General features: G+C 40.6%; 1 protein-coding gene across 3 annotated transcripts in view; it reads left to right on the top strand.

Annotated features, from left to right (window-relative positions):
- LOC148892782 (receptor-type tyrosine-protein phosphatase delta-like) overlaps positions 1-13,402 on the top strand; it is a 197,418-nt gene that overhangs the window by 164,610 nt on the left and 19,406 nt on the right. For all 3 annotated transcript variants that reach the window (XM_089007186.1, XM_089007187.1, XM_089007188.1), the window contains 8 exons: positions 298-522; positions 616-776; positions 1,353-1,364; positions 2,346-2,458; positions 2,540-2,581; positions 4,677-4,774; positions 8,991-9,114; positions 12,029-12,204. In XM_089007186.1, coding sequence (XP_088863312.1) covers positions 298-522; positions 616-776; positions 1,353-1,364; positions 2,346-2,458; positions 2,540-2,581; positions 4,677-4,774; positions 8,991-9,114; positions 12,029-12,204 — 951 coding nt within the window. The remainder of the gene's footprint in view (positions 1-297; positions 523-615; positions 777-1,352; positions 1,365-2,345; positions 2,459-2,539; positions 2,582-4,676; positions 4,775-8,990; positions 9,115-12,028; positions 12,205-13,402) is intronic.

The following is a 13,402-nucleotide window of genomic DNA, read 5'->3' as shown; positions in this document are numbered from 1 at the left end:
TCCTCATTGAACGCACCGTTGATAGTTTGATAATGGTTTGTGGAATCCTAGAGAGTTTATATTTAGGAAATTATGGTTTACAGTGAGCATCGACGTTGACGAGTGAGTAGCCAGCCTTCCTGTGTGGTCTCCCAGTGGGTGTTCTCCGGGTAGTCTAACTTCATCCCACATAAAAAAAAAAAAAAACATATTCGTGTGAGTTTAATTGAAGACTCTTAACTGTCACTACGTGCAAATGCATGTTTGTCAACGTATTCCCGGCAACTGACCGCCAACTCTGCTGTCCTTCCACTTCAGTTGCTGAGAGAGATTAACCGAACCAGCGTGAGCCGAGCCCTGCGCATCCGCAGACAAGCCGGCCAATCAGATCCCAAAGCTTATGTCAGCGCTCAATTTAAAACGCTTCCTCCAGAGTTCACGCTCGGTGACGGGCAAAACTACGGCGACTTTCGCAACCGGCCTTTGCAGAACGGACAGGAATATGTCTTCTTTGTCCTTGCCCTGCTCGACCTTTCGGAGAACGTAAGATACAAAGCGCAGCATCAAATATTTCAATGTTTGTTTGTTTGTTTTTTAGTTCTCAACATTCATATACTTTCACCTGCTCTCCCACAGACCATGTTCTCCACTAGCCCTTATTCTGATTCCGTGACGTCATCGGGTGTAAACCCGCAACCAATCGTTGATGAGGAAGAGGGTCTCTTGTGGGTTGTCGGTCCCGTCTTGGCAGTTATCTTCATCGTGTGCATTGTCATCGCCATCCTTCTCTTCAAAAGGTAAGCAGGAGCAAAACAATAGATGTCTCCTTTTGACTCCTATTCACGGCGGTGTATTTGCCATCTGTACTGCTTTCACCAAGCCTTTGGTCCATTTAAGTCAAAAGAAACAAAAACGAAAGATTTCATCAAATTTTCAGTTGACAAACAGTGAAAGTGATTGTCTTGCCAAATGAATTGGATGTAGCTACATTTATCGAACCTTAGGATACTAATCAGGCCTCCCGGCTGAAGCTTTGTTGACGCGCATGAATAATTGCTGCAGCAGATGCGCTATGGGGAAATGAATATCCATCATGCTAATGATTTAAAGTTCAGGGTGATCTCCGGATATGAACAGGCACCTTGAAGCTGGGCTGCATGGTGCAGTGATTTTTTTCATTAAACACGCTACCATTTGTGATTCCTTTTATGAGAGAATGATCACATGTCTGATTTTGCTTTTAGTCTTTTTTTTTGTTAACTAATATCAGTAAAAGAGAAGAGAAAGTATTATCATCATCAAACACAGATAGTAACATTGTCCCACCTTGTCTATTCCCTTTTTTTTCCTCTTCTTCTCCCATCTGGATCCAGCAAACCTGACAGGTAACCACCTCCAACATTTTGTCTATCGTAAAAATAGCAATGTCAAAATAATAAAATAATAAAAGTTATTCTGTAAAACCACAAATGAATGCTGACATTTAACTCATTCACTGCCATTCACAAATTTATTCAGGAATTGAAAATATGACGTAGAGCGGCATTTCAGAATTTGTTCAGGTTTTGTTTTTTCATGCTCGGGTGCCGATAAAGCGGTGGCCATGGCCTCTGGCAATGTTTTTTTTTCCACAAGGGGGTGGCATTTCCCTTTTTTTCCATGTTAGTGCTTTGTTTCAGCTTTAGCTGTTATTAAAGCACTATTTAAACCAATATGTATGTATTTCATTGTATTTTGGACAACCGCCCCCATTTCAAGCGCATATAACTCCAAGCCCATACAGTTTAGGAATTAACTTTTTTTCTGATAAAAGAATAGATCCTAAGGTTTCTTACACTACACTACGTTGAATGTTTATGTAGTCCTAAAACTCAATATTCTGTGTGTCCTGGAATTCAAGTGACAATGACAAAAACCCTGGCACTGGAGTGGACACATTTTTGCACATTTGGCAGTGAATGAGTTAACAGTTGATACGTCTCAACATATCATATTTGTGCCTGTAGTTATCATTTTTGGCCTGACAGTTACAGTCAGCAGCTCTCAGCTATGTAATTATCTGGCTGTTTCTTTTTTTTTCTTCTTCCATGATTATCTTTTGACGACTTCAGTTCAATCTTTCCAAAATAATTCTGTGATTTGTATTTTGCGTTGTATCATAAGATGCTATGAAATAAGCAGAAAAGGAATCCAATGATTCATTGCCTTTTGTTTTGTTTTTTGTTTGGTTTTTTTCCACACACAGCTAGCCTCTGAGCACTCACAAAGAAAGCATCCTGCAGCACTTTGTGAATGAAGTTGCATATGAAGTGCCCAAGTAAATCCAATGCAGCTGAATGTAACACTTGTCTGATGTTTATTGCCAGGAAACGAGCCGAGGCCGAAGGCAGGAAAGCCAGTTTCCCCTGCAGCAAAGCCATGTCATCTCACCATCCCACCGATCCGGTGGAGCTGCGTAGAATCAACTTCCAGACCCCAGGTAAGCATATCAACTCAGACACTCGCTTATGGTTCCTTTTTAGCTCGGTTTATTTTAACAATGGTATTGTTTCCTTTTCAGCCTACCGCGTATCAGTGTACCGTGGTTATCGGCGTTTGTCAAGTTAGTTGGTCTCACGGTCTGGCAAAGATACCGAGTCATTGTTTTCTTCCTCGCCAGTTCATTTCTTCCCATTCTGTGCTCCTTTGTAAATGTTTGTGCGAACTAACTTTCATCCCACACGTAGGATGAAGCTGCTTGAATTGACAACAATAACGTCAATAAGCTTTTTTTTTTATTCTACAGTGGAACCGTCTAAGGTTGATTGCACTTTTTTATCCCCGCAGAACGCTTGTCAACTGAAAAAATAAAGAGCTCCAGTATAATCCCGTGAAGTTAATTAAACAAGCAACACCATATGGAAACCGTTGAGTAAAAATATGTGACGCCGCTAAAATAAAATGGTAAAAACAATCACGGGCTGAAGACGCATTGACGACCGAGGAGCAGATGGAGATATCTTATTCCAAGACAATTCATTTTTGGAGTGTAGGTTCCATTCTTTGTCAGGGCTCATACGGCGAACGGCCGAGACAAATGTGTTGCCCTTTCATGCAATGAGTTCAATGGATGCTGCTTTGAATGTCCTTTCACCTCATTAGTGTTATCCCCCCCCCCAAAAGGTATTTTCCAGCTTGTGATCTTTAACTCAATCACTGCCATTCCCGAATTTATTCAAGAATTGAAAATATGACGTAGAGCGCCATTTCCGTATTTGTTCGGGTTTTGATTTTTCTTGTTTGGGTGCCGAAAAAGCGCTGGCCATGGCCTCTGGCAATGTTTTTTCCTTTCCACAAGGAGTCACCATTTCCCTTTTGTCCATGTTAGTGCTTTGTTCCAGCTTCAGCTGTTGTTGTATGAATTGCATTCTATTTTGGACAGCCACCCTCATTTCAAGCTCATATAACTCCAGACCCATAGAATTAATAGAAAGAGTTAATTACTAAATTAACTCTTCTTTTCTAATGAAAGAAGAGAGTCTAAGGTTTCTTATGCTGCATGGAATGTTCATGTAGTCCTATAAACTCAATATTCTGTGGGTTCTGGAATTTGAATGACAATGACAAAAATCCTGGCACTGGAGTGGACACATTTTTGCACGTATGGCTGTGAATGAGTGAAGATATATTTTGCCCAAAAATGCATACGGAGAAAAAAAAAGCTCATAAAAATGGATAAAGCCTAAAATAGTGGAAACACGTTTTAGCATGTTCCAACGCAGTTCTAAACTACAACCACAATTAAACAGTGACAATTAGGACACATACTAATGATTAGATTTTTTTCTTCTTCTTTTCCTTTTGGCTTTTCCTTTTGAGGGGTCGCCACAGCGAATCAGTGTCCTCCTTCTTCAGAGGTTTTATTTGCATGTTTGTTTTGGCCAAGCTTTTACGTCGTATGTCCTTCTTGACACAACCCTCTGTATTTATCCGGGCTTGGGACCAGCACAATAAGACACTGGCTTGTGTCTCCTTGTGGCTACAGAACAAGCAACTCAATGAGCTAAATAACGATGAATATGCTCGATAAAAGGCCCCCAAACACAAAATGGTCATCAGCCCAGTATTATTAAAATAAAGTAAAACTACTCACCATTTGATGACAATGATCCGATCTTACCGTGAAATGGTCATCTTCTTTCCCTACATTCCATCACGAACAGAACTTGAAATTCCTTTCACAAAGGCTTGGCCGAGAGTTGCCACTTGGAATTGAAGCGGATTTACTTTGGACAGGAGATGTTGAAACAATTGTTTTCCAATATGTTCCGATTGGAGCGTTCAGGGGCAATTCAATTTAGAGGTTCCACTGTATTTTTTTTAAAGTGGCTCCTAACTCGCCACATTATAAAAATTTTAACCGTCTTTATTTTTTTAATCTCCACCAGCCGTGTTGCATCGACTCAAAAGACATGTTGTGCCTCAGTAACTTTCCAAACACACACATTGTTCTTCTTGTCTGCTTTGGAGAGAGAATGGTCACTTAACAAATAAACACTCTTCGCTATGATTGGTCAAACTCAGGAAAAAAAAAACATCTCTGAGGATTTTGTTAATCTCTTAACATTTTCTCCCTTTCCCCCCAAAAAAAATCAAGTTGCACATGTTCTAAAATGTCCTCTCTTTTTTCTCTCTCTCTCTCTCCTTGGGCTCGGCAGGCATGGCAAGTCACCCACCGGTCCCCATCTCGGAACTGGCAGATAATATTGAGCGCCTCAAAGCAAACGACAATCTCAAGTTCTCACAAGAGTATGAGGTAGGAATGCCAATTGTCTGCCTCTCCCGACGGAAAAGCTTGAGGACTTTGGTCCGCTTCCACGTTGAATTGGAACTGTCATTTCTTGCCTAGTTGTAATAACTTTGGCTGAAATTTTCTAAGTTTCCTCACATTATTGTACAGTGATACCTCGGCTTAAGAACGCTCTAGCTAACGAATTCCTAGCACATTTATTATACATAAAATAATTTATATTGTGTGTAATTTTAAGTCTTATTTAGTTGAAAATTATGTTTTATGGCGACCTGGGAACGGATTACTCTCATTTGAATGGTTTCCTATGGGAAATTAATGTTTGGAATACACACTTTTCGCCTTACACAGTCTTTCTGGGAACCAATTAAGTTCGTAAGCCAATGTACACACACACAGATAAACTCTCGGGATAAACGTTTTTAATTGGGTGGTGTGGGAGCAGTAATAGTCTACTCTGGAAAGACTTGGCTTTACAAGTTGAAGATCCATTCGTTCAATCATTTCTGAATTCTTGACCACTTTTCCTGTTCAGAGATGTGGTTGAGCTGGAGCTATCTCAGCTGATTTTGTTGAAGAGGCCAGTACACCCTGGACTGGACGTCAGTGAATCACGCGCCACAAAAATTCGCAACTATGAACCATTTCAAATTTCATTAACCTCTCACACACCCAAACCGCATTTGCCACCATGCCTCTTGACTCACTGTGGAAATATATGCAAGTATGACAGGCCATGATCAAACATCCCAAGAACTTGGAAGAGCTCATGTTCAAAGCTCTGAACCCTTAATAAATCTTGTGCAATCCCATTACTCCAACATATTTTTGTCAAGAGTATTTCCACGCAGGGATTGGCAAATTATAGATTCATAAATATTCAACCAATCAATCTTCATCATCTTGCCAAGACATTTTGGACAACCGTACGCTTCCAACCTTGTGGAAACCGTTTGGGGAAGCTCTATCTATGTTGACAGCGTGTAAAGCAAAATACACGGAGGAATGCTTGACTGAGTTTGGTGGGGTGTGGAAGAACTACAATAGTGACCACTGACCTCACGTTAATGACGTCCGACGTCGCGTATTGCGGATGAATGGACATGCTCCAAAATATAGCAGTGAGAATTCCCTGTAAAAATGATTGCACGTTTTCTTATTGCCGACTGTCCCGTTACATTTGCCCTTCTTGCATCCTGCATATTGATCAAAGCCACGCAAGATTGAGCCCATTTCCCATTCTGCTGTCATGCTCTTATCCACACAGCCCAAAGATGGAAATTGAAAATGCAAGGCTCAAGGAAAGTTTGCTTACAGCCAGATCGTTATCCGGTCCACTGGTGCAGAAAGAGAAGAGGCAGATAGAAATATAAAGGCACTGCATCTTCACCAAGAGACACATAAAGCTAGTCCGCATGGACTCGGCGGAGGTTTTTCTTGCACCACAGTCGATGTCCATCACCAATAGGCTCCCTAAAATACTGGCAGTTTAACAAATAGAGCTAGCGTCACCATTAGCTCCATAGAGAGATATTGACCATTTTTTGGATCAGGACTGTAATGACTGATGGAGACATGAGCCTCTAATTGGCTCCCACACGAGAGGAATCAATGATGTGTGGCGGTCGTATCAAGGAAGACAAGAGCGCATTATAGAAACGAGTCGAAAACCAGCTTGAGGGGCTTTGAAACGCTTTGGGAGAAGCCTTGGAGAAGGATGGACGAGCCGGTGTAGGAAGCAGCCGTGCGGTTTGAGCCTCCCGGCTTTCTCTCTGCATGACTGTGTGCTTTGTTCGCCGGCGAACGCCTAACGAGCGAGCGAGCGAGAGAGATGGATGCATGGATGGCGAAGGCATTGAAAGAGGGGGAGAGCAGAAATGATTGCGGTGAAATAATCAGACACACATGATATTGGGCAGAGCAAGAGGATCAGCCTGAAACACACACACACACAGAGTACCACCCCTGTCCATTTTCCCCCAACCAAACCATAATTATGTGTCGTATAATATTCACAATTGCTAAATTGCTCTGGCTCTCTCGTCCTCATCTCTCTCCATTGACAGCTCCATAATGACCTCATGTCTGCCTCTCCCTGCTTGCAGAGATGCTTACGCTGTAATTACCCTCCAGGAACTTAATGTGTTGGTCTAACACAACTATCCTCTCTTCTTCCCCGGAGGAATCTTTTTGAGCGCCTATCATCTTTCTCTGATCGTTCTCCGCCATCTGTAGACGACGGAAAGTCCCGACATTTTTTCTGTTCAATGTCTTGAAACTCAAGATCCCGTTTGGACTGCATTTCAATGTTCATGTTGGATTCGATTTGGAAGAGTCAGTGTTGCATTGCGATTGGCCAAAATGAAACATTATCTGCGCTCTGCATTTGCCTGGAAACTAGTTCAGGGTGTACCCCGCCCGTCGCTCAGTCGGCTGGGTTAGGTTCCTGCTCACCTACAACGTGAAAAACTACAAAGGTTGTCCCAATCTGCCAGATTTATTCTCATGATTCCTATTTTTATTCTTCCATATATAAATGTTAATTTTTGGATTGGTTGAATTTCTTTAACTGCCAAAAAGAAGCATGGCCTGCCACAGGAGGTGCTGCAATATTTCTACACGGCTGTCATCGAATCCATCCTGTGTTCTTCCATCAGCGTTTGGTTCGGGGCCGCCACAAAAATGGACAAAATCCGACTTCAACGGACAGTTAGGACGGCGGAAAAAATCATTGGCACCGCCCTACCCACTCTCGAGGACTTGCACACTGCAAGAATCCACACTAGGGCGCGGAAAATCCTACTGGACCCTCCGCACCCTGCCCACCACCTTTTCCAGCTACTCCCCTCAGGCAGGCGCTACCGATCCATGCGCACCAAATCCAGCAGACATTTAAACAGCTTCTTCCCCCAAGCCATTAACTCTTTGAACTCTTTCAACAGTAGCCAAAATGGAACTGTATAGTGCCACTTAGCAGTTTTTTTGACAACGATACTAGTGCAGCGTGTTCTACCGGAAACAAATTCCTTGTGTGTCCTACATACTTGGCAATAAAGATGATTCTGATTCTGATTCTGATTCTGAAAAAAAGACAGAATTAAATTGACTTTGAATGGGCGATGCCAGAGAGCCATGATATGAATCTAGAATTATTTATTTTGGTGTTGGCATTACATCATTATTTCAACAAATACGTGGTGCCAACATATCCTTATTTTAAAATATGATGACGGAATCCAACCGTTCACACAGAAGTTTCAAAATCAAATGATGGTTTCTTGAGTAATATATTTTCTTTGTGTGTGTTCAGAAAAAAAAGTTAATTTTGCAGAATGTTTTTGTGTCGAATGTCATCTACACTAAAATTCCAAAGGGCTCTCCAAGACAATGTATCAATATTCTCATCATATTTCATAACGATGTCTCTTAGCCTAAAATTGTCTCACAGAGCAATTCGTGAGGGAAGCAGAAATAAATAAAAAGTATTTTTCATCAGTTTTTTTCCTAATGTATTTGTTATGAATGACCTTAGAGACATTTGATGACTTTATCTGATTTTCTTTTTTTAGAAAATGGCACAAAGATGGTGGCTGCTTGCTAGATTGTGATTTCAACCTTATTTTTTGAGTGCGGTAAGATTGCCCAGATGATTTTCGAGAGGTCTTCCTCATATTTAGATAGCTATTCAATTTGACTGTTTAGTTGTCAAATTTAGTACTCTGAGAGCATAACCCTCTTTGGAAATGATGATGAATTTATTTTGTAGTAAAATTTGATGCATCTTATATCGTGGCTCATGAATGCGTGTAGCTTAATGAGAAGAGGGCCCACTTCAAATCAACACAGCTGTGTAGTCAGTCATGATCAATTTGAAGTTAATGGACGAAATACATTCAGTTAATTCACAAGAAGATCATTTTGCTCCAGCATATGAAACTGCCATTCTGGCCGCTCGACATGCTGTTCCAGATGTCATTTCTACATTTTCCTTCAAGTCATGGCACCCAAACGTCCATGCTGTGGTGATTTGTCAGACTAGCAAAGCTGCCAGACCATATGCAGGAAGAACCATTTCAAAAACAATCTTTCATTTGGATTTCAAATACTGCCAAAACACCACCAAGTGCCAACGTGCTTGTGAACATCATCCAAAACAAACATCAGTCCTGATGTTTTTTTCCCCGACTCTTGACGGTAACTTTTGTCTTTTCTTCCCTTGCAGTCGGTTGATCCCGGTCAGCAGTTCACATGGGAAAACTCCAACTTGGAGGTCAACAAACCAAAGAACCGCTACGCTAACGTCATTGCGTACGACCATTCCAGGGTGATACTCTCTGGCATTGAGGGTAAGACGTGTTGTCGGCCTGTTTGTGTGAGGGTGTTTGCACGTCACCGGGTATTTTACAAATGGGAGACATGTTTCTGTGGTTTGCCCTGTCGCCTACACATCCCCGGAGAGTTTTTTTTTTTTCTTTTAAAAAAATTTTCTGAAAATTCAAAATGGAGATTTGCGGATGTGTCTGGATCCAGTCGTAACGGTACAATTTAGGACCGTCCATAAGCCAGTCAGTTCCCATCATTCGGTCATGAATCGCATTTGTGTCATCTTTTTGCTCCGCTTCACATCCTAGAAAAGTACAGTGATACCTCGGTTTATGATGACCCCTTGGCTTACGAACTTTTCGGTTTACAAACGTTAAATTTATGACAATTTTACCTTGGCATACGAACTTTACCTTGGCATACGAACTTTTTTCGTAGACGGCGCTGCCTCAATGAGTGATGTGTCGTTCGCGAACGAGCCCGTTCTACTAACAACAAAATGGCAGCCGACTGTTTTTGTCCTCTATTCCCCACCCCCAGTCATTGGTTAAAGCCACGTGATTGGTCAAGAATGCAGCAGTGAGGTTTAAACATTAAAGAGACAGGCAGACGACAGTGAGAGAGTTTTAACTTTGATAGTTCAAAGGCACAGTGTAGACTGCAAGGTTAAAATATCCCATCAATCAGGCTCCACAAACAACCCGCACAAGCCATCTGTACACATGATGCAAAAGCCATCAACCCAGCTAAACAGAACACAATTGATGAGGAACAAGATAAAATTATCACAGAGAAAGCACCTACAAGGGATTGTTCCTCAAGATGGTGAAAGAAGAAGGTTACTTTCCTCATCAAGTGTTTAATGCTGATGAAACCAGCCACTCCATTCCATCAAGCCATCAACGACCATCACAAAGGTAAATAAAAAACTTTATTATACAGTACAGTTTATTTATTTAATTATAATACCATAGCACATTTATTATACATGACATAAGGTATGTTTTGTGTAGTTTTAAGGCTTAGAAAATTAGAAAGTAGAAAAGTGTTTTATGGGGACCTGGGAACGGATTATTCTCATTTCAATGGTTTCCTATGGGAAATTATGTTTTGGGATACACACTTTTAGCCTTACGCACTCTGTCTGAGAACCAATTAAGTTTGTAAGCCAAGCTATCTCCGTAACTTTAAGAATTAGAGATAAATAATGAGTTGTTCGGAAGCGTTAAAGGTTTTGTTTATTTCCCAGCTCTGTAAGCCACAAGTCAAATCTACACGATTTATTTCACAGTATGGGAGTGAAAGAAAATCTCTCTTGCTCTCCTTAATGTACCCGGAGGAACATTCAGACACCTCAGGTGCGATAGACTTAGAGGCAAAGAATCTAGCAGCCGCAATATTGAGAACGGGAGGAAGTGGGAGGCCAAGCCCAAACAGATGAGCCTTATCTGGGCAGAGCATGTGTGAAGAAGCAAAACCCTCATATGTCTTCAGCTCTGTCTGTCGCTCTGCATCTGGGTGTAAATTTCCTATATTTGCACACACAGGTAAGCATGAAACAATAATTATGCAGAATTTGGGCACAACGGATGTGCACAATCACTTCCAGACTGCTCTCTTTCTTTCTCTCTCTCTCTCTCTCTCTCTCTCTCTCTCTCTCTCTCTCTCTCTCTCTCTCTCTCTCTCTCTCTCACTCATATCGAAGCTTTTAGCGAATCTGCCTTTTAAAATGTTTTGCTAAACATTAAGTCTCACTTCTGCTGTCTGCTTGTTTAAAAACTGAATTTTTGGCAAACACTGCTCAATCTGCTGCCATTGTCTCTAATGCCATTTGGGTCTAATTGCTAGTTCTGCAATGTGAAATAATGACAATATTTTTTTTACCCCCCACAAGATCCACAATGAAAGAGGGCCAGGGGGTAACTGCAATTTGAAATAAAATGGTTGTTTGGAAAAACTTTTTCGATTCTAATACAATACAAATGCAAAGAGTAAAATGAAATCAAGGAATTCTGTTCAGCCAACAGATTTGCAGAGAAATTAAAACGATTGTAAAATTGTGCAGACTTTACTTAGAGTCCATAAATCTATCACCTGTTTGCATTCTGTCAATTTTATTGTAAATTGCCATCAAAAGATGCAAAAAATGAGTTTGTATGCCCCACTTTGGTATAATCAGGTCACGACTAACTGCAGTAGTGTGTGTGTGTGTGTGTGTGTGTGTGTGTGTGTGTGTGTGTGTGTGTGTGTGTGTGTGTGTGTGTGTGTGTGTGTGTGTGTGTGTGTGTGTGTGTGTGTGTGTGTGTGTGTGTGTGTGTGTGTGTGTGTGTGTGTGTGTGTGTGTGTGTGTGTGTGTGTGTGTGTGTGTGCGTGTGTGTGTGTGTTTTCAAATGTGTATCTCTTATGTATGATTGTTTGTTTGAGCTATGACTCGGTGATTTTTGGGGATTATGGTATTAGGCCCCAGATGAGCAGGACTGATCCGAAATCAAACACACACAGATGGCCTCTCACCACACACACACACGCACACACACAAATACAATCCTTTCCAGGACACAAGCAGTGTCAGCCTTGTCTTACACACGAGCGGCCTTACAGTCCTATTGCCATTCAAAGACACACATCAGTGTATATTCAGATTAGATGCATGATTGTTTTAGCATGTATTATAAAACAAGACGACTGAACAATCCCATACCAAAGGACGGTACCCTGTGAAAACATTAATCGTCCTGCCACAACCTCGGTTCATCCACATCCTTCATTATTGGGATATAAAGCTGCTTTCATTCTTTTTAACTGAGAATAATCTATATAGAAGGATTCATGGGAAATCTGAATAGCAATAGGGTTTTATTTGGGAAAAAAAATTGCTTGAAAATGTTTGCCACTTGTCTTCATGCACCATTGCTAACATGTTTTCTACATGTTCAGGTGTCCCGGGGAGTGACTACATTAACGCTAACTATATTGATGGGTACCGACGTCAAAATGCCTACATCGCCACTCAGGGTTCTCTTCCGGAGACCTTTGGGGACTTTTGGAGGATGGTGTGGGAGCAGCACACAGCTAACATTATTATGATGACCAAGCTGGAAGAGAAGTCAAGGGTAAGACATGGCAGATGGAATAGCAAAAAAAATACATAAAAAATAGACCAGGACTGGCAAACAGGTCGGATGGAATTAAAACGCAAGGACGAGATTGTGGTATAAAATAAAAGTTTCCGTGATACTGAAACAAAGCTTTGGAACTTCATACAATCATCAGTATTTTCAAACAATGTTTGAACAGGAAATTATATGAGATATCATTTTGATGTGTTCCGACGTTATTTGCTTCATCGACGGTATCGGCTCTAAAAGTCACGATGCCCTCTGACGGTACATCATATATGTTTTACCTCCACGGGAATAAAGGAATTGACACCACATATGTCTTCACATTCGTGTTAACCCCCACCGAACACAGTAATCTGCAAATCTGAAGTGTAAATAATCATACTGAACAGAAGTTGCAAAACATTTCCGCATTGGCATAAACCCCATAGAGTATTTCACATCTTGCAAAACTCCAACCAAATCTATTATTTTGTGGGGTTAAAGAATTACATTACTAACATTCCATCACAAAACCAATCATAAAAAACATTGATTTGACATGAATTACCCCAGCACCTCTTATATATATATATATATATATATATATATATATATATATACACAGTAAAGTCTCGTTATATCGATATCGGTTATATCGATAGTACCGCTTATTACGATACTATTTCTATGAACGCAAGGAGAAAATTACATGCGCGCAGGGTCGGATATATCGATAGTCCCGGTTATATCGATATTTTTCGGACTCCCGAGAATATCGATATAACAAGACTTTACTGTATATATATATATACACACTGTCGGCAGAAAAATATATATATATATATATATATATACTATATATATATATATATATATATATATATATATATATATATATATATATATATATATATAGCTTCTTGTTGGTTCCTATTTCACTTACGTACACACTAAACGACCTTTCAGTACTCTTCACGGAGTATTTTCTTTAAATACATATAGTGTATCTCACCAATAAAAGACACATTTTTTAAATCAAAACTGATTTTCGAATTTACATCATGTTTTTAACACACACATACACACACACACACACACACACACACGTTTCTATGACTCAAGGAACATTAAATTTCCCCAGGATCAGGCCGTGCATTGTCAAATATTTTTGGACATGAACTTGGACATTATATGATGTCTTGCGTCT

This window comes from Hippocampus bargibanti, linkage group LG10 (genome assembly GCF_051943395.1).
Source record: "Hippocampus bargibanti isolate YZ-2025 linkage group LG10, ASM5194339v1, whole genome shotgun sequence".
Lineage (NCBI taxonomy): Eukaryota > Metazoa > Chordata > Actinopteri > Syngnathiformes > Syngnathidae > Hippocampus > Hippocampus bargibanti.
This window is presented reverse-complemented; position numbering and strand designations above follow the sequence as displayed.